Here is a 20,799-nt window from a genome sequence, read left to right on the forward strand (position 1 = left end):
TTTTTTTTTTGTGTAAACGACAAAGACCAATATCAAAACTTATTTTGGGAAAATAAAAGGTAGCAAAGTAGTTATCATTCACACAAATACAAATTTATAAAATAATCTAACAAATTTATTAGATTATCACACTAACCAAAACGAAACATATTAAAGACACACTACCAAACCTTGAGAATAAAGCCAAGTAAAATGGTATTGGTAGGCCCTTAACCAATATTTTTAAAAAAGGGCCTTTGGAAATGAAACCAATCATAAACCCATTATCACATTCACTCACTACTCCTCCTCCTCTCAAGTCTCAACCACAGCCACTAACCTTTTTGTTTCCACACGTTTTCTTTTTCGCAATTCGCAATTCGCAATTCGCAACCACCACCACTCCTCAATGTCGTCTTCCACCACAACAACAACCACCGTCCACGGCGATCCTGAACGTCGAACTTACTGGTGCCACGAATGCGACATGAGTCTCTCCCTCCTCTCTTCCTCCGACTCCGATCCCGATTCGTCTCCTCTCTTATGTCCTCAGTGCGATCTCGATTTCCTCGAACGTATGGATCACGAGTCTTCTTCTAATCTCTTTGACGTTACCATCGGTGATTTCGAAGACGGAGACGATGAAGATGCAGATAACGATGACGACGAAGATGAAGAAGATTGGTGTTTCGTCGACCCGACTGTTAACTCCGATGATAATTTCCTCCTCGATAGTCCTTACCTCCACCGTCTTCTCCGTCACCTCGCTTCCGATAACTCCGGATCTTCTTCTTCTTCTTCCTCTTCTTCCTCTTCGTTGCTGAAATCTTCGGATATCGATTCCATTCCTACGGTTCAGATCTCGTCTTCTATGCTCTGTTCCACCGACGGTTCAGATCCCGATCCAGATTCCGTTTTACTCTGCGCCGTTTGCAAGGATGATTTCGTCGTCGGGGAATCTGCCCGGAGGTTGCCGTGCAGCCACATATATCACTCTGATTGCATCGTTCCTTGGCTCTCGGATCATAACTCGTGCCCGCTTTGCCGGTTCGAGCTCCCTACGGCGGCCAAGGCTGGAATCGGTGGTTCGGAGAGCATCAGGCTGTCGGATCTGGCTACGATTGCGGCAGATGGTGATGACGTGGAAGACGATTGGCTTGGGATTAGAAACGCGCTGAGAAGACTGGCTCGTCGTCACGAGCAGATGAGGTTGGGAGTGGGAGAGATGGAGAGGAGTTTGGCTCGGACTGTTTCAGGTCTTGGGATTGGTATGAGAAGAGAAGAGCTCATCCAAGGTGGTGATGAGAGAAGCAACTCGACGACGACGCCATTGTAAAAGCTGTTTTTTTTTTTGCAAAAATCAAATAAAAGAAACGAGTGTGTTCTTCTCTGATTTTATTTTTACTTATCACAGATCGGCTTTTTTTAATCGATTCTTGATTTACATATTACATAAACAAGAGTTGCTGTTTTGGGTTAATGATATGATGGTTTTATCCCAATCGTGTACATCTCTTTGCTTCATCATCTATTTGGATGCAATATGGAATCAACGTTAAGGCCTGCAATGATTTGTTCATTTCTTCTACGTTTTCAGAATCACGCCGATATTATTGACTGATTTAAGATTAAAAACAAATTTGGGCTGTGTGAGTCTCGTGGCTGTCACTAAAAGCTTTCAACTAGAGAGACTCGATGCATCCAAAGAAATTTGGATTATCAGTTGTAGTGTATGATCTATATACATGGTCTTTTAGTAGTATATAGGGAGATTAGTTTCTCATCAGGAGGTACAAGGTGATTAAGTCAACAAATAAGTACAATCCCGCGTATCATCATCTTAGATTAAGAGGGGTATATGCCTTTTGTTCTTACAAAGTATGTTACAGCCAACTCACTCTCACCTACAAATGTCAAATCCGTTATAAACTTTTTATATTAATCGGAACACGAGAATGTCAAACTATCATCTATTTTTTTAGGAATTAATCTATATACATTTGACCTTTAAATCGGTTGATGCAACATTCAAGTAGTGAACAAAAGAAAGAAAAAACTCGATTGATGTTTATAACTAATTTTTTTTACTAGTTTGGATAACCAAATTGTCTGACCTCTCCACATGATTAGTGGCCATTGTTTTTCTGGATAATTAGTCAGCCTAATCAAAAAAACAAACAAAAAGATCCCTTCCACGTGCACTGTTAAATCACATATCACGTGCGAGAGTATATGTCGTGTCTGTTAAGTTATTATTAGGTCTTTAGGTCACATAGTTTTCCTTTTTTTCTTTTTTTTTTTGGTTGATTGGATTGTACCTAATCTCTTTCTAAGACAAATGTAAGTTTCTAATATCAAATTATCAACCAAAGTCGTAAGTTACATACTATGTATGTATAAATAAATAAACGATGTTTAGTTGTTTACCATAGACCATATACAATCCTTAGAAACACTTGGAAGAATGTTTTGTTTTGCTTTTCTTAACATTTATACAAAAAGAATGTTTTTTATGTACAAAAGTAGAAGAAACCATGTGTTCAGATTAAATATGCCGACATTTTTTTAATAAATTCGTAAAATAAAACAAAGTCAAATTCGCATCCAAAGGTTAAGCGTCGACGAGCTAATTAATTAAAGTCAATTCCTCCACTTAGTCATAAAATAAAAAATCGCTCACGCCATCTACTCGTATGTATGTTGTTACTTATTTATATATATATATACTAATTGATTGTTAATATATCAGTTGGAAACTTTATAAAAAACAATTTTATTCCGATAGCGTAAGAGAAACAGATCATTTTCTTGGAGAATTACAGCTTATTTAAATCAACTTGTTGTTATGTGTGTAATGGAGGGCAAGTCTAAACCTATATCATCTTATATTTTTTTTTGTTTCATATTCAATTTGTCCTTAACAAATGCTTTTTCTATTAATGTTTTTGACCAACCAACAATTTTATTGTATTTAATTACATACTTTATTATCATATTTACTTTTTGTCTTTTTTTTGTGTATATATATATATATATAGACAAATAATCCACAACAGATGCATATTCTTTTCTTGAAACAAAACAAGAAACCTCAATCTCCAACAACAACCACAACAAAAACTAGATCTTCTTTCCTGTTTGTTTGAAATGGTGAGAAATACAATGAAGTCTGAGTATGACCTTGATCATCTTCCTCATCAAAGCTTCTATGGAGACTATTCAAAAACTTTGGTTCCCATGAACAAGAACTCCCAAATAATAACCAAGATCAAGCCTAAGATCCGTATCATCCATATATTTGCGCCAGAGATCATCAACACCGACGTCAAGAACTTCCGTGCACTCGTCCAAAGTCTGACCGGCAAACCGGAGATTTCCAAATCCGGTTCTAAGAAAAAGATAACCAAAACAAATTTTCAACCACCGCCGCCCCTGCCTCAAGAATCCGACCAACAACATACGGGGGAGCTGGTCAACAGAGTAATAGGGAGCCACTCGGTGAAGGAAGAATGGGGATCAAGTTCCAACACCAATACTTACTTTGATTTAGATGGTCTGATCGATCTTGATGAAGACGACAACATATTCTCAAGTCGATGGTTTGATCTTCAACAACAATAAATAACTCGGTCACACCTAATTACCCTGATATTGGTTTTGATGATTTGATCATATCTTTCCATATGATATATATGGGACATAACAAGACATGGTCGATCGAGGCGTATACCATGTTTGAGACGACGATCATCAATTCATCATATAGGTATAGGAACATATACATAACTTCTACATATATGTACACAGATTTGATTTGATTTTTTTTTGGGTTCCCTTTGATTTAATTTGGTAGACTGACTTAATTTGCCAAAAAAGTGTGTAGTGATGAGTTTAACTTGGTAGACTGATTTTGCCAAGTGAAAAATAAGTTTGAGTTTTGATCTCCGATCATGTGAAAACTCTACTTAAAATTGGTGTAACACGTTGTACTTACGCGTGCGTGTATTAATAATAATTCTTTGAATGTATTTGTGATCGACTCTATAGCTGCTCAAGTTTATATATGGAAACGCGAGAATGATACTTTCATCGATTTTTTTGTTTTGTTTTGTGTTCAAATATATATATTATATTAGTCATAATTTATAGAATAATGTTTTGCTTTAGTTAAGAACTTAAGGTTACTTGATGGTTACACGATTATAATGGGTTGTAATGATATATTGTACGTAGCGTTGCCAAAATGATTTCAGATGCCATAGTTTCCAATTTCAATCATTGAAATATCAATTAGTTTATCGTTGGACGACATCACATAATGATCAATCACAATATATAGTGTTGTATGCCACAATTCATTATTGTTATTTGTTAATAGTTGTATTACATCATTCAAGAGTATTTTAAAAGAATAGAAAGACTTATTACATTAAAACCTCTATAAATTAATACTCTATAAATTAATAAACACTATAAATTAATAAATTTTGCTGGTCCTAAGTCGGGCCAGTGTAAAATTACTTAAATTCGATAAGATAATAAAATAATAATTTTTTTGACATCCCTATGTAAAATATAGTCCCAATAATATCATAAATTAATAATCACTATATATATACATATATATATATATATAAGTAGATATGTTAAAATATGTTTTTACCTCTTTTTGTAAAAATGATTTTTTCTCCTAGATCTCATCTCTATAAATAATACTTATGTTATATTTTTAAACTATAATCTTAAAATATATTCCATAATCTCACAAAATAACCAAAATTTTCTTTATGTTTTCTATATATATAAACGCATCATATTCATTTTTTGTTTTGTTTTATAGAATGTTAAAAGATAATAATTGAGGTTTTAATCATATATTTGATTTTTTTGTATTTAACTATATATATTTTTATATTTTTAATTTATTGTTAAATTATTTTTCTAAATATATAATTCAATTCTAAACTACAAACATTCATATAATTTTAAAAAAAATCTTAGTTTTTAAAATTTTCCCAATTCATATTTTCAAAAAACTTTAAAAGTTAAAAATACTACTATAAATTAATAATTATTAATTTACACTATAAATTAATATCACTATAAATTAATAAAATCTTGTGGTTCCAACATTATTAATTTATAGAGGTTTTACTGTATTACTAATGGAAAATGAAGAATACCGAACCGCCTATTCGACCAAGATATTATAATAACGAAGTTTGTTTTTTTCTCACAACTATATGTAATTTGATTGAGAAACTTTTATATTGTCCAACAAAAAAAAGTTTTAAGTTAAGTTAAACTAAAAATATACGTTTTATGCAACCAATCAGCTACTTTTTGCAATCTATTATTTTCTTCTTCTTTTTTTTTTTTATCATCATGAGTCATGAGCTTGTTTTGAGGCTTTAGAATCGTACGGCTGCTTCGAGTCTTGGGAGTCACGGACTAAACCGTATATAACCCGATCGGTTTGGTTTAATATGTTGTAATCAAGAGTAAATTGGTTGATTATTCCGGTTGAGTTGGAAGAATCCGTGTTTTGGTTATACTGTATGTTGTATTTTTGGTAGTCTCTCTCTGATGAACACAGAAACGCTTGTTCATCACGTTGCAGTACTCTTGCAGATATATCTCAACATCCTAACATCTCTCGAATTTTCTGTGAACGTTGAAACATTCGAATCTCCGGTGAATTCCTCTCCACGCTTTCTCGTTCCCTTACATCTCCTCTCTAGTTTGGCCACTCTCGATTGCTTTTGCTTGTATACCTAACCGATCAATGTTTTTGTGGCAGGTGTGAGTGTTTTGAAGAATGGTGTTTTATCGCGGCGTATCAGCCATTTCAAGGCTTCGTTCACGAGCTGTGAGTAGAATTGGCTTGACCCTTTTTTGTGTGTGTGTTTTGTCTGATGTGAATCGAATCGATTGATGATCAGATTTAATATTAGCAGGTCGTGCAACAATCTTCGCTTAGCAAATCCGTCAGATGGATCCAGACGCAAAGCTCTTCTGAATTGGTTAGTTTCTTATGTTCTCGTGTGATGTTTGTTATCAAGCGGTTCAATGTTTGGTGTTGATGTTGTTTAAATGATGGCAATGCAGGACTTAAAGTCGCAGATGCGAGAGATAATTCCAGAACAACAGGTTAGCTTCTACGTCATTGTCTTCCATTTGAAATTTTATACTTTTTAGTTCTAGTGAAGGACACTGTTTCTAAGTTTAGGGCAGATCACATGCAGTGAAGCTCTTCTCTCTGTTCTCGTTATAGTCTTTTTCATACAAAACTTCCATTCTCAGGACCGTTTGAAGAAACTGAAATCAGAACATGGAAAGGTTCAATTGGGGAACATCACTGTTGATATGGTATTGCTTCTAATGATTTTTATCCGCTCTGTTGGATTATGAAGGCTTTCTCTTACGAAATATTGTACTCTCCTATTTGTTGTGGTTTTTTGTGAAGGTACTTGGTGGAATGAGAGGGATGACTGGATTACTCTGGGAAACATCATTGCTTGATGCGGATGAGGTATGTCTATACTTTTGTTTGTAAAGATGAACTATCTTGTCTGTATCTTTAAGTGTTATTGTAATGATCTTATCTTTTATTTCAGGGAATACGCTTTAGGGGCATGTCGATTCCTGAATGCCAGAAAGTATTACCTTCTGCTCAATCTGGAGAAGAGCCTTTGCCTGAGGGTCTTTTGTGGCTTCTGTTAACGGGAAAGGTTGGATTAACTTAAACGTCTTAATATGGTTACGGTAATGTACGGTACATTATGTACCATACAATTTAAGTTTCTCTTTATGCATGAATGCTCCTAAAGTATAGTTTTCCCTCTTTTCGATATAGGTGCCAAGCAAAGAGCAAGTTAATGCTTTGTCAAAAGAGTTGGCTCATCGTGCTGCTGTGCCAGGTTTGTAGTTCACCTGTAGACTCTGTTTGTCCGTGATCTCAATTTAATGACTCATCAATACATGGCAAAATACAAGCTGATGGTTATTATAAACTGAATGTTATGATTTTTGTCAACGCAAGTCTAGTTTATACTTAATCTTTACATTGCAGATTACGTTTACAAAACTATAGATGCTCTGCCTTCGACAGCTCATCCAATGACTCAATTTGCTAGCGGTGTTATGGCCCTTCAGGTGGATGGCTCTGTTCTTTATTAGTTTGGTCTATGTAACTTTTTAAAAAATTATTGATTTTGGGGATGATCTTATCTTGTTGAGTTGTTATTCAGGTTCAAAGTGAGTTTCAGAAGGCATATGAGCAGGGTGACGTTCATAAGTCAAAGTATAAACTTTCAGTAGTTCTAGTTTCTTTCTTGATGCCCTTATAGTAGCAGGCATCAGATAAACTGAGTACTTTTCCTCGTAGGTTCTGGGAGCCAACTTATGAGGATGCCCTAAACTTGATTGCTCGTGTTCCTGTTGTAGCCTCATATGTTTATCGAAGGTAAACGTCTATGCCCTTTTCCAATGCCTTCTTAGGGACTTGTTACTTATTTCTGTTCCTGAATTAACATTTCAGGATGTACAAGGATGGTAGCATCATCCCATTAGATGATTCTTTGGATTATGGTGCAAATTTTTCACACATGCTGGGATATGATAGTCCTCAGATGAAAGAGCTCATGAGGCTTTATGTCACTATCCACAGGTTTCTTCTGGTTTTCTAACATGACTCAAAAGTCGAAACATAATCAATAAGCTAAAAGTTTTAATGTGTATTTTGGTTTTTTGTTGTATTGTTGTTGCTTAGTGATCATGAAGGTGGAAATGTTAGTGCCCACGCTGGTCACCTGGTATGTATTGCTACATGATCTTGCCATCAAGTGAATTATGTGTTGGTCTTGATGCATGATAAATGTTCCACTTTTAGTTTGTACTCCAAATGTTTTAAATTTATAGACATTTTTCTGACTGTTCTGTTTTTGGCTTATGGTTTTTTCTTAATTAAGGTTGGGAGTGCACTTTCGGATCCATATCTTTCATTTGCAGCTGCGTTAAATGGTTTAGCTGGGCCACTCCACGGTTTGGCTAATCAGGTACTCATCTTATTTATCTCCTCAATGAATCTTCTTTTGTTCAAAACTAAAAGTTTATAAACCAGAGTTCCAAGAATGACTCTTATAAACTGCTAAGTTTGTGATGTTCAAGTTCAACTAAGAATGTTGAAAACTTAGTCTGTTTTTTTTTTCAATGGTCTTGTTGTAGGAAGTTTTGCTGTGGATCAAATCAGTTGTGGAGGAATGTGGACAAAATATATCAAAGGAACAGCTAAAAGATTATGTCTGGAAAACGTTAAAAAGTGGCAAGGTAAACAAAATTCTGCTCTGCTTATACCTTTCAAACTATTGTATAGCTAACATGCTCTGAAATGAAAGCTGAGAGAAATAGACCGTTGGTATCACGTGCTAATCATGTCAGGCAATAACTTGAATCATTGTACAACTAGCTAATAATAACAGCTTGGGATTATGTTTTTGATTTTTGGGTATGCCTGTGAATATTGCCAGAAGACTTGATCAAAAGTTTGTCTTGCAGGTTGTTCCAGGATATGGCCATGGTGTTTTGCGCAAAACGGATCCAAGATATGAGTGCCAAAGAGAGTTTGCCTTGAAGCATCTACCTGATGATCCTCTTTTTCAGCTGGTAACTTTTTTTACCCCTTAACCTTTGGCCATGCTCTTAAATTTGTACTGGCCGCTCACAAATTATTCAACTCCATAGGTCTCAAAGCTTTATGAAGTGGTGCCTCCTATTCTAACTGAGCTGGGGAAGGTAATATTTACATTATGATTCGAGTGCTACCAGATTTCTGATTTGGTTTGGTTTTATGAATCTTGAAATCTCTGTTACAGGTCAAGAACCCATGGCCGAACGTTGATGCTCATAGCGGAGTGCTACTGAACTATTATGGTCTAACCGAAGCCAGGTACAAATTGCATCCTTTATCACTTAAAGTCTGACTAACCTTGGACCTTCTTTTGCTGAATCTTGTTTATAGTAGAGTGACATTTCTTTCAAATATAGATACTACACTGTGCTTTTTGGCGTCTCAAGGAGTCTCGGCATCTGCTCACAGGTACATATATGCAGACATACATTCGCACTATAGATCACATCACAGTATCCATGGAAATAAACTCTAACTCATCTTTATGATGCTGTTTTCTCTTTCTCGTTTCAGCTGATATGGGACCGGGCTCTTGGATTGCCACTTGAGCGGCCAAAGAGTGTAAACATGGACTGGCTGGATAACTTCATGCGCTCGAAACGCTAAGTTGAACCCTGACTGTGGTTGGTCAAGGTTCTCTATTTCATTTAAACCAGCATTCTCTTCCATTTGGATGGGTATCTTTTGGCACTTTTAGAGAAACAAACGATTTTGAGTCTAAACTTTTTTCTTCAGAGTTATCGTTTTGGTTCTTCCGCAAAAACAATAATGTCAAAGAAGTGAAGAAACAATCTTTCTCAAACTGAGACGTACACCGTATTACTATTCCTAAACTCTTATGTAGACAAGTCAACCTACTGGTTCAAGTCATCCATTGATCTGTTTTGACTTGTTAGAAACCAAGAGAAGAGGTTTTAACGACAAGGAACAGATTGTTGGAACAAATCCTAGTTCGGCCAGTCCAGTGGGCAGTGGTTCAAGAAAAACATACAATTCCAACTCAAGTAATCGGCATCCTTGACGCTTACGGAATCCTCTTCTCGAACCCAAGTCAAGTGACACGGACTCTTGACATGAACTGTGCAAGGATGACTAGACAGTAGACACGTCCTGGTAAAAGCAAGTCGAGATTATTCTTGGTTCCAACATGAGTTCCATGTTATTGTTAAAGATCATGAGGACTTGATGATTCGTCATCCTTTGGCGCTGGAGTCAATCTTTCCGCGTTTTCTGGGCTTCTTTGACCCGTCTCGCCTCCTTGCAAAGGGTTGGTCACGAGTATCTTAATGATATTGGCTTTATAAAAAATAATCTCCTTTCTTACCATTTATCTTTTGCGTGTGAATGTGAACTATAAAGTATATGAATTATTTAACGATGGGTTTAACTTTAAGAAGTTTTATAAATTAAAAAGTTTTATAGAATCATGTCATCAAACCCATCAAGACCTGTCTGTAACTCTGTATCACACAAACAAACGTTCGTGTGTGTATTTTGTACTAAATGCGAATATTTTATTCATACACCCTTTTTTATATACGATTTTACTATTATTTTTTGCGGTTGACCTCATCTGGGTCCAATTTCCCTCCAATTAAGGCCCATTTACACCTCATAATTTAAAAGCCCATATCTGATTGAAACGGATAAATTCCCATGCCCAGCCTCACATTTACAAACATCGATATAAAACGAACATTCCATTTCCAGTAACCCACGGAGGGCATTCTTGTAAATATGTATACCTTCCTCCCCTCCGTAGACGGTTGTTGCACACGAAGCGAGGTCTGGGTTGACCCGACCCGTAAATATTGATATATAAACACACGAAATGGGTAAAGCAAAGGTGAAAAATCTTGTACGTAGGTCTATATCATTTCCATATGAAGTGGAGAAATATATAGCTAACAAGACCTAAACACTTAAATCATATAGTTTTTCATATTTCGAAAAGGCTTCAGAATACGAATCAAAGTTGATAAGAAAGAAAAAAAAACAAATTAAATTGAAAAATAAAATAAAATAATAAATCCCTAAAAACTGCGAGCGAGCGAGCGTGTTGTTATGAAGGAGGAAGAAGAAGAAGAAGAAACAGTGATATCGAACGGCATGAACGACGACGACGATACTAACAATATTAACAGTTGCAGTGGTTTTGATAACAACCGTGTCGGAGACGGAGACGGAGACGATAACAGTAATCTCAATCAGATCAGTCAAGTATGGGGAACGTGGGATGAGTTGGTGTTAGCATGCGCCGTTAAGCGTCATGCTTTTACCGATTGGGACTCCGTCGCTAAAGAGGTTCAGGCTCGTTCCCGGAGTTCTCTCATCGTCTCCGCCGTCAATTGCAGGCTTAAGTATCAAGATCTCAAACGTAGGTTCGAAGATTCCGTCGACGGCGGTGAAAGAAACAGCGACGCGGCGGCGGCAGCGGTGGAGGACGATGAAGTCGGAGAAATCTCTTGGCTCGACCAGTTACGGAGTCTTCGTGTTGCAGAGCTCCGGCGAGACGTTCAACGATGTGACGACTCGATATTGTACGGAGAAGTCTCTATTTCTCCGCCGCTGGATCTGAGTTTTTATTTAGTTTTCTTGTTTATTGTTTTTAAATATTCATTTTTGAATTCATGTTCTTGTTTTTGGTTAGGTCGCTTCAGTTAAAAGTTAAGAAATTAGAGGAGGAGAAAGACGGAGATGATGGAGACAATAAACCAGATCTGGGAAACGACGAAACTAAACCGGAGAAACTTAACCGGGAAACGGCGGAGTCTGACCGTGATGAAAATAGGTCGATGAACGAGTCCAACTCGACAGCCTCCGTCGATAAAATCGCCGATCACGACCGGTTAGACGGGGACAAAATGGTACCGGCTTATCCAGATCCCGATCCGGTATACAAGGACGCGGAGGAGGGAGAAAAAACGGTTAGTAAAAGATCGGAAATGAGTAACTCGGGGGAGTTGGATGAATCGGGAACGTCAACAGGTAATGGAAAGAGGAAAGAAAAGAAATACAGAAGCGGCGGAGGTGGCGGTGATATCAAATCGGCGGGCTATAAATCACAGCCGTTGAAAGATATCATTAAGCTGATCCGGTCTCATCCTCGTGGTTCAGTGTTCGAATCCCATCTTCGGAGCCAGGTAAGCATTTTCCTTATTTTTCTGCATTTCTTCTTTTTCTCTCTTTTTGGTAGTAAATATTATTAGTACTAATATAATAATTAACACATTATTACAAATTTTATCTCGTTGTTTTTTTGTCGTCGTTTTCCAACGTTATGATTTCTGCTGATTTGCAACATTGCGTAATTACTATATATAAAGAAAAAAAAATCTTTTATTTTCACAACTGAAATTTTTGACATTAAATGGTAGATATTGCATTCTAATAATATAATAATGTTGTTTCCTTAATAAGACGTATATAATAGAGTATTTAGAACATATATAATTTTGCTCTAAAAGAAGTAACTATATTTATATAGTTGGGCATATATTCAGGCCTATATATAGTCAACCAACTGTGTTTTTCTTTTTTAATTCAAGTCCAACTTAAAATAAAATATATATGTTTCTTTCAGAACTTATTTTAACTCTCTCTCTCGCCAAATAAATGCAAAACGTATTTTGTTTAAGAATGATTGGCTAAATATGCTACTTAATTTTCGCATTATATCTTTCTTGTTTTTTTTTTAAAGCATTATATATTTATGTTTCAATTATATATATTTTTCTTCTTCTTCTTCTTCCCTCTTAAGAATTTTCAAGGACGACCAATAAAATTTTGAGAAATTATCCACACATTGTCCAATTTGGTGGGGACCACCCCTATTACAAAAAAAACTTTTGATAAGAACTTTCACTTCTTTTTTTTTTTTCCCCGATCATCACCTTTTCCATTTGTCTAATTACGCTTAATTGTTTCGTATTGTATTGATTTTCATATGGTATCAAATATCTCTATAATGCATGGATGTTTTCTTAATTCTTATACATGTGTTTGATCTTTAAAGTTCAGTTCCATATCCGATTTTATGTTTTTTCTTAAATGGGATCCTTTATTTTTGACGTTATTGTTGTTACAATTTACAAACACTGGAAACTTTCGTCGAACAGAGAGAATTTTGTTTTATTTTTTCTTTCTTCACCCATTTACCATTTGGGACACCTGGCAGCTTCCCGTTGAAGCATGGCTTTGTCGTGTCTTTCAAGATATGGTCAACTTATTGACTTTTCAGCCGCCTTTTTTAAGCTAGACAGTTTTTGGGCTCGTTTTAGTTGGCCTTCTGCAAGCCCATTACGTAAGACGTTTCTTTTTTTGTGGGTCTCAATCTCATATTCTTCTATCTTTTGTTATCTCGCAGGAGACAAAGGATTACAAGAGGTTGATAAGGCAGCATTTGGACATCAAGACAATAGAGAAGAAGTTGGAGAAAGGATCCTATGTTTCTTCAACTCTCTCTTTCTACAGAGACCTCAAGCTTCTCTTCACAAACGCCATTGTCTTCTTTCCTCCATCTTCCTCCGAATCCATGGCTGCACATGAGCTAAGATCCCTCGTCTCTAACCAAATAAAGAAACCAACCGGGATGTTGGGTCACGATGTCGTCAAAGCAGAGGCTGGGTCGTCGGTTTCTAGACCAAAATCCTCTGTTCTTCCTCTGGTTGCCTGTAAGAAGAACAGTTCCTCTTCGAAGAAGTCCTCTCCTTCTTCAAGCTCTAAACAAAAAGATGATAAAAAGTCTCAGGAAGTTTCAGAGGAGAAGACTGTGACTACAACTACTACTACTACAACAAGTGCAAGAAGCTCGAGGAGAACGAGCAAAGAGGTCGCTGTTGTTGCCAAAGATACTAAAACGGGAAGAGCTAAGAATAATAATAAGAAACAAAAAAAGGTTACGAAAACAGAGTCATCGAGTGATGATGATAGTGAGAAAGAAGAGACTCCTAAAACAGAGAAGAAGACAGTAGCGATAGCATCGGATAAGAAGAAGAGTGTGGCTGATTTCTTGAAGAGAATAAAGAAGAACTCACCAAAGAAAGGAAAAGAAACAACAAGTAAAGCTCAGAAGAAGAGTGATGGAAACAGTAAGAAAGAAAGCGAACATCAGAAGAAGAGTGATGGAAACAGTAAGAAAGAAAGCGAACATCAGAAGAAGAGCGATGGAAATGCTAAGAAAGAGAACAGTAAAGCGAAACCGAGGGAATTGAGGAGTAACAGTACGGGTAAAAAGAAGGCTGAAGTAGAGAATAATAATAGTAAGAGTTCATCGAAACGAAAACAACCGAAAGAAACAGCAGAGCCTACTACAGTGAAACGAGGTAGGGAATCCGTAAAAGAGAGTAAACAGCCAAAAAAAAGAAGCAGAAGATGAAAACCGAATTTGTCTGTGTGGTTAGGTATTTGTACATTTGATGTGCCTCAAGTATTCATCAATCCTCTTTTAATTAATTAACATTAGTGTTTTGGAGGGAATCATAGGTCTTGTTAGATTTTTACCTTTTTTATTCTCATAGTTTACCAGTTTAGTTTTTAATTAACCTGTGGTTTCCTTGTTAGAGGGTTAAATGGTTCATGTTCATGGTATGGTCGCCATTTATTTGTTTGATACAATATAACGAGGCTGGTTCACAAAACCTGAAATCCGGTTTAGACTTTGGAAATTAAAATCTATACAACTCTACAAAGCACTTATGAAGGCCCCAAAAGTCAAAATTGTTCTTTTTCCAACATGCCCCCAGATAATCTTGGGCCAGAGAAAATGTGTTATCAAATGCAAATGCTCAATTAATGAAAATTAGTTATACGTCCAACAGAACTGCTTTGTAGTTAGGTTCACACAAGGACCTTTATAGTTAGCATGCAAGTTGAGTTCTCTCACCGGAGACTCACATCTTGATGTAGCGTGGAAAATATGTTACGATCAACTAGTTAAATGTTTTGGACACTAACGCTATCAACGTTCTGGTGCATGCATTACATGAGAAGTTTGTTTGTGTTCTCTTTTTAGATGCTAACATTGAGATTCGTATCAAATTGAAGATTGTTCTTCTTTGAGTAGAGAGAAATATAGTAAGTTAGTAACCTATACGAAATTAGAACATTCCCTTAGCATAGTGTTCCTCCCTAGCCCTCTCTTCATTATTAAATGTTGAAGATTGTTTCCCTTTGTTGACAGTTTTTTCCATTACTATATGCATGTATGTATCGATATATGGATTATAGACATATTGGGTGAAGCAAGTGACTGGTTTGAGACATGTGCTTCAGAGCTTCTTAAGAACAGTTTGATCAACATCGCCCGCTGCATGCACGCCAAGTTGGATTCGCACTACTGGGAGATCCAAAAAAAGATTGCAAGTTAAATGTTTAAATGTGTATTACCTTATCCGGCCAACAAATTTTATTATTAGGTTCGTGAGATATTCCATTTTATGGGCATTCCTCACTAAGTATCGCAACTCCTGCGGTGTTTCTTTTTTTTTGTGAGGAATAAGACAAGAGGTTGGCACTGTTCAAGATTGTTCCACGGGGATTAAAAGCACCACTTTCGTTGACTGTTTCGAGTTTACTATTCAACCACAATATATATAATGCTTTACATAGTCCATTTTATGGTCGGCTTTGATTATCTTTTTCCCCATCCAAGTATAGGAGATAAGTACATATATCTATACCAAGATGATGTGCTATTTTTAAAGCCCATTATCTAAACAAATGAATTCGTATTGTAAATGATATATATAATGATTTTACGAAGTCAGAAATCTTATGAATAATCTATTTATTTTGTTTTCTCAAAATACAACAATCCTTTTTTTAAGCTGTAAATATTCATATCAATGAAAAGTTGGGTAAGAAGAATGTTTCCCCTTTACATTGGTACTTTGGTACTCTGGCAAAAAGAAAAAAAAAGAAAAAACAAGGTAGCAAATTGTAACCCGAGAGGTTTAATAAATTACAATCAACGAATCCAAAGAAGCATTAAGTTACTAAAACGTCTACTCCATCTTCTTGCGGATATAAAGTAGCTGAACCTCCCTGTCAATGTCTTTAAAGATTATCCAAGGGGGGAAGAAATGATTTGAAGGTTGTGACAATCTTAATACAAACACATATGTGATGTGTTTATCACATAAATCATAATCGAATTATTTTGTTTCCGAAAAAATCAAATATCCGTGCTAATGAGCCGCCTGATGTTTATCATTATACATTTCAGTTATTAATTATTAGTTTTTGCGTAATTATATCGGTCAGTTTTGTCTAATAATAACTTGATATATATGCTTCAAACTACTTTTAACGTTTTCCTTATTGAATTATACCTACCCATGCATACTTACGTATTGAGAACAACGATCAAAATGAGTTATTTGTTTTATACCTACATATATACCCTACCATTTTATATAGATTTTCTATATGACCGTTAATTTAATCTACCCTGCATGCTTAAGCAATGATATTATGAGAACAACAAAAGAGTTATTTGTTTTTTTTCCTAAACTAAAGATATATTTATATGTATAGCTGCATAATATATTTTTCTGTCCGACCGTTATAAAATGTTATTATTGTTTTTTCACTAAAATTTCTTGCCCCTTTTCTGAAATAATTATATAACAATTTCTGTTCTTTAAATTATGATAAAAAAGAAGAAGATTGCATGCTCTTTATGTTTGTCTGTTTGTTAAAGCCAGGCCCTTCTTTGAGTTGGTTGATTTAGGATATCATATAGTGACAATCATCATCGTCAACGTACGTCCTAGTGATGATTACAGTTTGGTTATGGTATCATAATTAACAGTACTATTTATATAAAAAGATACAGACAATTTTGAAACGGAAGAGTGCATGCATACTTTTCCATTTTCCTCCTCGTAGACTTTGGGAAACGGTGAAAAGATTTTAATCATTTGTTTTTTTTTTTTTTGGTTACATGGTTTTTGTTACATTAATCATTACTTTCATCAATATATTGACATAATTCTGTGTAAGTCCAAACCTAGCGAAGGGATCTCGCCGTCGCCGGCACTGTATAAATTTAATGATATTAATTAAGTCTCAGTTTTGATTTTGAGTATGAGTCAACATAGGAGCAATCTGTAGACTGTGGTTGGTTCAACATCACACAGCGCCAAGACCACAAAGCGACTATTATTATTTTATTCCATTATCTCTTTACATTGTTGCAAGCAGATTATTTGACCAAAAAACAAGAGATGAAGATATTAACGGTCAGGATGCGTAGTTGGACTAGATGGTGTATGAATTTTCTACGTCACGTTCCTTCGCATAATTTTAAAACTAATCCCTTTGCCTGCCTATATATACCCTTCATATATCTCATCACTTCTCTCACAACTCAACAATCTCTACATTCTTTCATTGAGAAAGGAAAATAATATTTGTTCGTTCCTTTACTTCGCAAGAAGAAAATAACATTATTTCGTATTGAAAAATTAACAAAGGATCTTAGCAATTTGGTATGACTAAGTTTTCCTCTTCTTTCTCAAAGTTATGTTACTGATTTTTGTACTTCATCCCCTCACGATCAGTTGGCTCATGATCTTGTGTATATGTGTCTATGCAGATCTAGAGAGTTCCTCTAACAGACAGATCATTTACAAGAATGACGCAGTAAGTGATCATCAAACTTCAATAGAACAACAACCTTCTGCCAAAATTTTATCCTTAGAAAAAAAGCATTTTCTGATAATGTTTGTGTGCTAATTAATTAATTAATATTAACAGAAGGAAGCACATTTACTCAAAGCAGAACTCCTTGGGCCGATCTGATTTTCCGGAGGGTTTTCTCTTCGGCACGGCCTCATCGGCTTACCAATATGAAGGAGCCATAATCGAAGCTCCTCGAGGACAGAGTGTTTGGGACACATTTGTTCGCAAATATCCAGGTATATTACTTTGTTATATTTAGGTGTATAGGTATAATATTTATCCAAGTATAACTTTAATGAAATGGGAATTTTGCAGAAAGAAATTGCTACTCTAACGCGGATCAAGCAATCGATTTCTATAACCATTACAAGGAAGATATCCAAAGAATGAAGGATATTAACATGGATGCTTTCAGATTCTCTATCTCTTGGCCTCGGATTTTTCCTCGTTAGTTCTCAACTCATAAAATATAAACCACTACTTTCTTGATTAAAACATATACTTTCTTGATTTAAACATAGTATTAATCAGTGATCTTTGAAACTATTCAATAGATTTAATTCTTGTTTTATTTCTTCATATATATTCCCAATAATAATATAGATGGAAAGAAGAGCAAAGGAGTGAACAAAGAAGGAATCAAATTCTATAACGATCTCATCGACGAACTCCTTGCTAACGGTAGTTAACTAATCTATCTTACATGCATGTAGAGCCTAATCTTCTTGATTGACATATTCTAACATATTTCACATATATGTGTATGAACAGGAATCAAACCTCTAGCTACTTTATTTCATTGGGATACTCCTCAAGCACTTGAAGATGAATACAATGGATTTCTAAGCGAAAAAGCTGTGTAAGTAAAGTGATTTTTAACTATCAATATGTATTAGTGCATGTTTGACTATAATTTTCAGATCAAGGAATCTAACATATGCATGCATAAAAATAAACCATCTTTCAGTGAAGACTTCAAAGATTTTGCGGCCTTGTGTTTCGAAGAATTTGGCGACCGTGTGAAACTTTGGGTAACACTAAACGAACCATGGGTCTATAGTATTGGTGGTTATGACACGGGAAGAAAAGCACCCGGACGTGCCTCCAAATACATGAACGAAGCAGCGGTTGCTGGAGAATCTGGCCTCGAGGTTTACACTGTTAGTCACAATCTACTTCTGGCTCACGCCGAAGCATTTGAAACCTTCAGGAACAATCCAAAAGTAATTAAGGAAACAAAATAGCTTATATCTTTTTGATAAGCGATCTAAGTTTTTGAGGACATATTTACTGATGATAACGTACGTTTATATATGTTTGAATAACAGTGTAAAGATGGCAAGATCGGTATCGCTCACTGTCCTGTATGGTTTGAGCCTTATGACTCGAGCAGCCCTGATGATAAAGAAGCATGCCACCGAGCTATGGAGTTTATGTTTGGTTGGTGAGTGGTTTAATTTATTTCTTGATAATATATAATTAAGGAAAATACCACAAATGTTTTGTTGAGTTTCTAACAATTATTTTGGTGTCGTATATGTAAACTGATCAGGCAAATGGATCCTACGGTGTACGGCGATTACCCTGAAGTCATGAAAAAATCTATCGGAAATAGATTACCATCATTTACCGCAACCCAATCCAAGAAGCTACAAGGATCTTTTGACTTCGTTGGAGTGAATTATTACAGTGCTTTCTACGTCAAAAGTATTGCTGAAGTGAACCATGACACGCCCAATTGGAGATCAGACGCACGCATTGAATGGAGAAGTAAGTGGAATTCCATATATAACACTGAACTCATTACTCATATCATATTAGGGTTTCTATTCATTTATTGGATCCAAGCATTTTGTAACGTACCCGTTTCTTTTCTCACAAGCTTCTGATTTCTATTGGTACAGAACAAAACAAAGCAGGACAAATATTGGGTGTAAGAGGTGGTTCAGAGTGGGACTTTCTATACCCACAAGGACTTAGAAAGTTTCTAAATTATGCCAAGAATAAATACGAAAGCCCAAAATTTATGATCACTGAAAACGGTATATATATATCATAAGGTCTTTCAAAAAAGTCTTACTCTATTTTATTTATATGGGATTATAGCTTACTAAACTTTTTTTGTTAAAACTTTTCTTCAGGACACTGTGATATAGATTACGAGAAAAAACCGAAACTTTCTAACTTGATGGATCTCCAAAGGACAGAGTACCACAAGAAACATCTCCAAAGCATCCAACAAGCCATCAAGTAAGTGTATTCAATAAAACGTAAAAACTACACTCAGTTTCTCGGCTCACAAGAATCTCAATTGTGTTGAAACCTAAATTACTTAGTTGCTTACTGATGATGATAACTGTTTTGTTGCTCAGGGAGGATGGAGTTGAAGTTGAAGGATACTTTGCATGGTCGTTATTAGACAACTGTGAATGGAACGCAGGTTATGGAGTCCGATACGGACTGTTCTACGTCGATTACAACAACGGACTAAAACGTTTTCCGAAAATGTCAGCGATGTGGTTCAAAGAGTTCTTGAAGAGAGAAGAAGAAGAAGAAGTTGAAGTTGAAGATTCAGAGGAAGAAGAGTACGTGTTGAAATCTGCAACGAGCAAGAAGAGATTCTTATTAGCAACTGGTCCAGCTTCATACTTTATTCCTAAGATGTCTGAATCTTCTAAATCCCTCGAACTGTTTTTCTAGATTTATTTTGTCAAAAAACTTTATAGCAAAACAAAGTATCTTCAATAAAAAGGCATTTATTAATGGTTCTTTGCGGCTTTAAAGTTTCTTCTACTTTTGGTCTCCTTTGTTCACTATCAATTCTTGGATTTCACATCAATTAAAATAACATATAAAGATCATATGCTGATATGCATCAAACTGAAAAAATAAAACTAGAAAAAAAAGAAATGTTCAAATGATGCGTTCGTTGGCTTAAATACGAAATAAACGTTCATCCTTGTTTCACGCGCTGGGATCTTGTAGAAATTGTAATTTGGTTTTAAAAAAAAAAAACAGCGTTGGTGGGCTTTACGGGCGGTTGGTGCGCGTTGTGTTTTTTTTCTTTCACTCGAGTGTCCGATAAATAACGTGTGGGCTTTATATTTTAGTTTAAGAGATCAATAATATATTTATTTGGACTTTTGGCGGACCCAATCCCATAGCCCATTACTCCATGATACAAATAAGGAAATGTTTTGGGCTTTATTCGACGGAAGGAAAGAAATTAATAATAGTATTGGTTTTAATTTTTCTTCTGGATAAAATATTCGTTTTAGATTAAATAATTTCCCACGTTGGCTTTATTTATTTGTTTATTTTTCATACGTTGACCAAAAATAATCGTGTCCACTTGTTTCGCTCAACAAAGTAAAAATAATACAAGATTAAAAATAATAGACTAAACAAAAATCAAAGCATAGGAAATTCAAAAATAATGCACAAAA

At 35.5% G+C, this 20,799-nt stretch overlaps 5 protein-coding genes across 5 annotated transcripts; all 5 read left to right on the forward strand.

Moving 5' to 3' along the window:
* The first annotated feature begins 40 nt into the window (after positions 1 to 40).
* Positions 41 to 1,462, forward strand: LOC17885888 (E3 ubiquitin-protein ligase RDUF2). The gene has a single exon (XM_006291481.2). The coding sequence runs from the start codon at positions 389 to 391 to the stop codon at positions 1,313 to 1,315; it is 927 nt and encodes a 308-aa protein (XP_006291543.1). The 5' UTR covers positions 41 to 388; the 3' UTR covers positions 1,316 to 1,462.
* A 1,605-nt stretch (positions 1,463 to 3,067) lies between these two features.
* LOC17885635 (VQ motif-containing protein 18) lies at positions 3,068 to 4,002 on the forward strand. The gene has a single exon (XM_006292920.2). The coding sequence runs from the start codon at positions 3,127 to 3,129 to the stop codon at positions 3,598 to 3,600; it is 474 nt and encodes a 157-aa protein (XP_006292982.1). The 5' UTR covers positions 3,068 to 3,126; the 3' UTR covers positions 3,601 to 4,002.
* Positions 4,003 to 5,601: 1,599 nt separating this feature from the next.
* On the forward strand, positions 5,602 to 9,680 carry LOC17886202 (citrate synthase 5, mitochondrial). Its single transcript, XM_006293014.2, has 20 exons — positions 5,602 to 5,673; positions 5,780 to 5,848; positions 5,937 to 6,002; positions 6,088 to 6,129; positions 6,283 to 6,348; positions 6,446 to 6,511; positions 6,597 to 6,710; positions 6,836 to 6,899; positions 7,052 to 7,134; positions 7,230 to 7,282; positions 7,367 to 7,444; positions 7,520 to 7,648; positions 7,751 to 7,793; positions 7,950 to 8,036; positions 8,206 to 8,307; positions 8,536 to 8,643; positions 8,722 to 8,772; positions 8,853 to 8,926; positions 9,025 to 9,076; positions 9,182 to 9,680. The coding sequence occupies exons 2-20, from the start codon at positions 5,798 to 5,800 to the stop codon at positions 9,272 to 9,274; spliced, it is 1,422 nt and encodes a 473-aa protein (XP_006293076.1). The 5' UTR covers positions 5,602 to 5,673; positions 5,780 to 5,797; the 3' UTR covers positions 9,275 to 9,680.
* An 876-nt stretch (positions 9,681 to 10,556) lies between these two features.
* Positions 10,557 to 14,239, forward strand: LOC17885480 (DNA ligase 1). Its single transcript, XM_006290642.2, has 3 exons — positions 10,557 to 11,208; positions 11,319 to 11,811; positions 13,035 to 14,239. The coding sequence occupies exons 1-3, from the start codon at positions 10,733 to 10,735 to the stop codon at positions 14,043 to 14,045; spliced, it is 1,980 nt and encodes a 659-aa protein (XP_006290704.1). The 5' UTR covers positions 10,557 to 10,732; the 3' UTR covers positions 14,046 to 14,239.
* A 2,831-nt stretch (positions 14,240 to 17,070) lies between these two features.
* Positions 17,071 to 20,121, forward strand: LOC17884768 (beta-glucosidase 27). The gene is made up of 12 exons (XM_023782670.1): positions 17,071 to 17,160; positions 17,268 to 17,314; positions 17,429 to 17,589; positions 17,669 to 17,800; positions 17,957 to 18,034; positions 18,125 to 18,212; positions 18,321 to 18,576; positions 18,682 to 18,797; positions 18,906 to 19,123; positions 19,258 to 19,395; positions 19,495 to 19,603; positions 19,726 to 20,121. The coding sequence occupies exons 2-12, from the start codon at positions 17,307 to 17,309 to the stop codon at positions 20,051 to 20,053; spliced, it is 1,632 nt and encodes a 543-aa protein (XP_023638438.1). The 5' UTR covers positions 17,071 to 17,160; positions 17,268 to 17,306; the 3' UTR covers positions 20,054 to 20,121.
* Positions 20,122 to 20,799: the final 678 nt, after the last annotated feature.

The sequence above is a fragment of the Capsella rubella genome, unplaced genomic scaffold (genome assembly GCF_000375325.1).
Source record: "Capsella rubella cultivar Monte Gargano unplaced genomic scaffold, Caprub1_0 scaffold_5, whole genome shotgun sequence".
NCBI classification, from domain to species: domain Eukaryota; kingdom Viridiplantae; phylum Streptophyta; class Magnoliopsida; order Brassicales; family Brassicaceae; genus Capsella; species Capsella rubella.

What these genes read in the sequence shown, in the direction of transcription:
- LOC17885888 (XM_006291481.2), top strand. Translation starts at nt 389, where the DNA reads ATGTCGTCTTCCACCACAACAACAACCACCGTCCACGGCGATCCTGAA.
- LOC17885635 (XM_006292920.2), top strand. Translation starts at nt 3,127, where the DNA reads ATGGTGAGAAATACAATGAAGTCTGAGTATGACCTTGATCATCTTCCT.
- LOC17886202 (XM_006293014.2), top strand. Translation starts at nt 5,798, where the DNA reads ATGGTGTTTTATCGCGGCGTATCAGCCATTTCAAGGCTTCGTTCACGA. An exon ending in GGTGACGTTCATAAGTCAAA is followed by an intron (nt 7,283 to 7,366) that starts GTATAAACTTTC and finishes TTTTCCTCGTAG; the next exon opens with GTTCTGGGAGCCAACTTATG. An exon ending in ATGATCCTCTTTTTCAGCTG is followed by an intron (nt 8,644 to 8,721) that starts GTAACTTTTTTT and finishes TCAACTCCATAG; the next exon opens with GTCTCAAAGCTTTATGAAGT.
- LOC17885480 (XM_006290642.2), top strand. Translation starts at nt 10,733, where the DNA reads ATGAAGGAGGAAGAAGAAGAAGAAGAAACAGTGATATCGAACGGCATG. An exon ending in CGATGTGACGACTCGATATT is followed by an intron (nt 11,209 to 11,318) that starts GTACGGAGAAGT and finishes GTTTTTGGTTAG; the next exon opens with GTCGCTTCAGTTAAAAGTTA. An exon ending in AATCCCATCTTCGGAGCCAG is followed by an intron (nt 11,812 to 13,034) that starts GTAAGCATTTTC and finishes GTTATCTCGCAG; the next exon opens with GAGACAAAGGATTACAAGAG.
- LOC17884768 (XM_023782670.1), top strand. An exon ending in ATTTGTTCGCAAATATCCAG is followed by an intron (nt 17,590 to 17,668) that starts GTATATTACTTT and finishes GGAATTTTGCAG; the next exon opens with AAAGAAATTGCTACTCTAAC. An exon ending in CCTTCAGGAACAATCCAAAA is followed by an intron (nt 18,577 to 18,681) that starts GTAATTAAGGAA and finishes TTTGAATAACAG; the next exon opens with TGTAAAGATGGCAAGATCGG.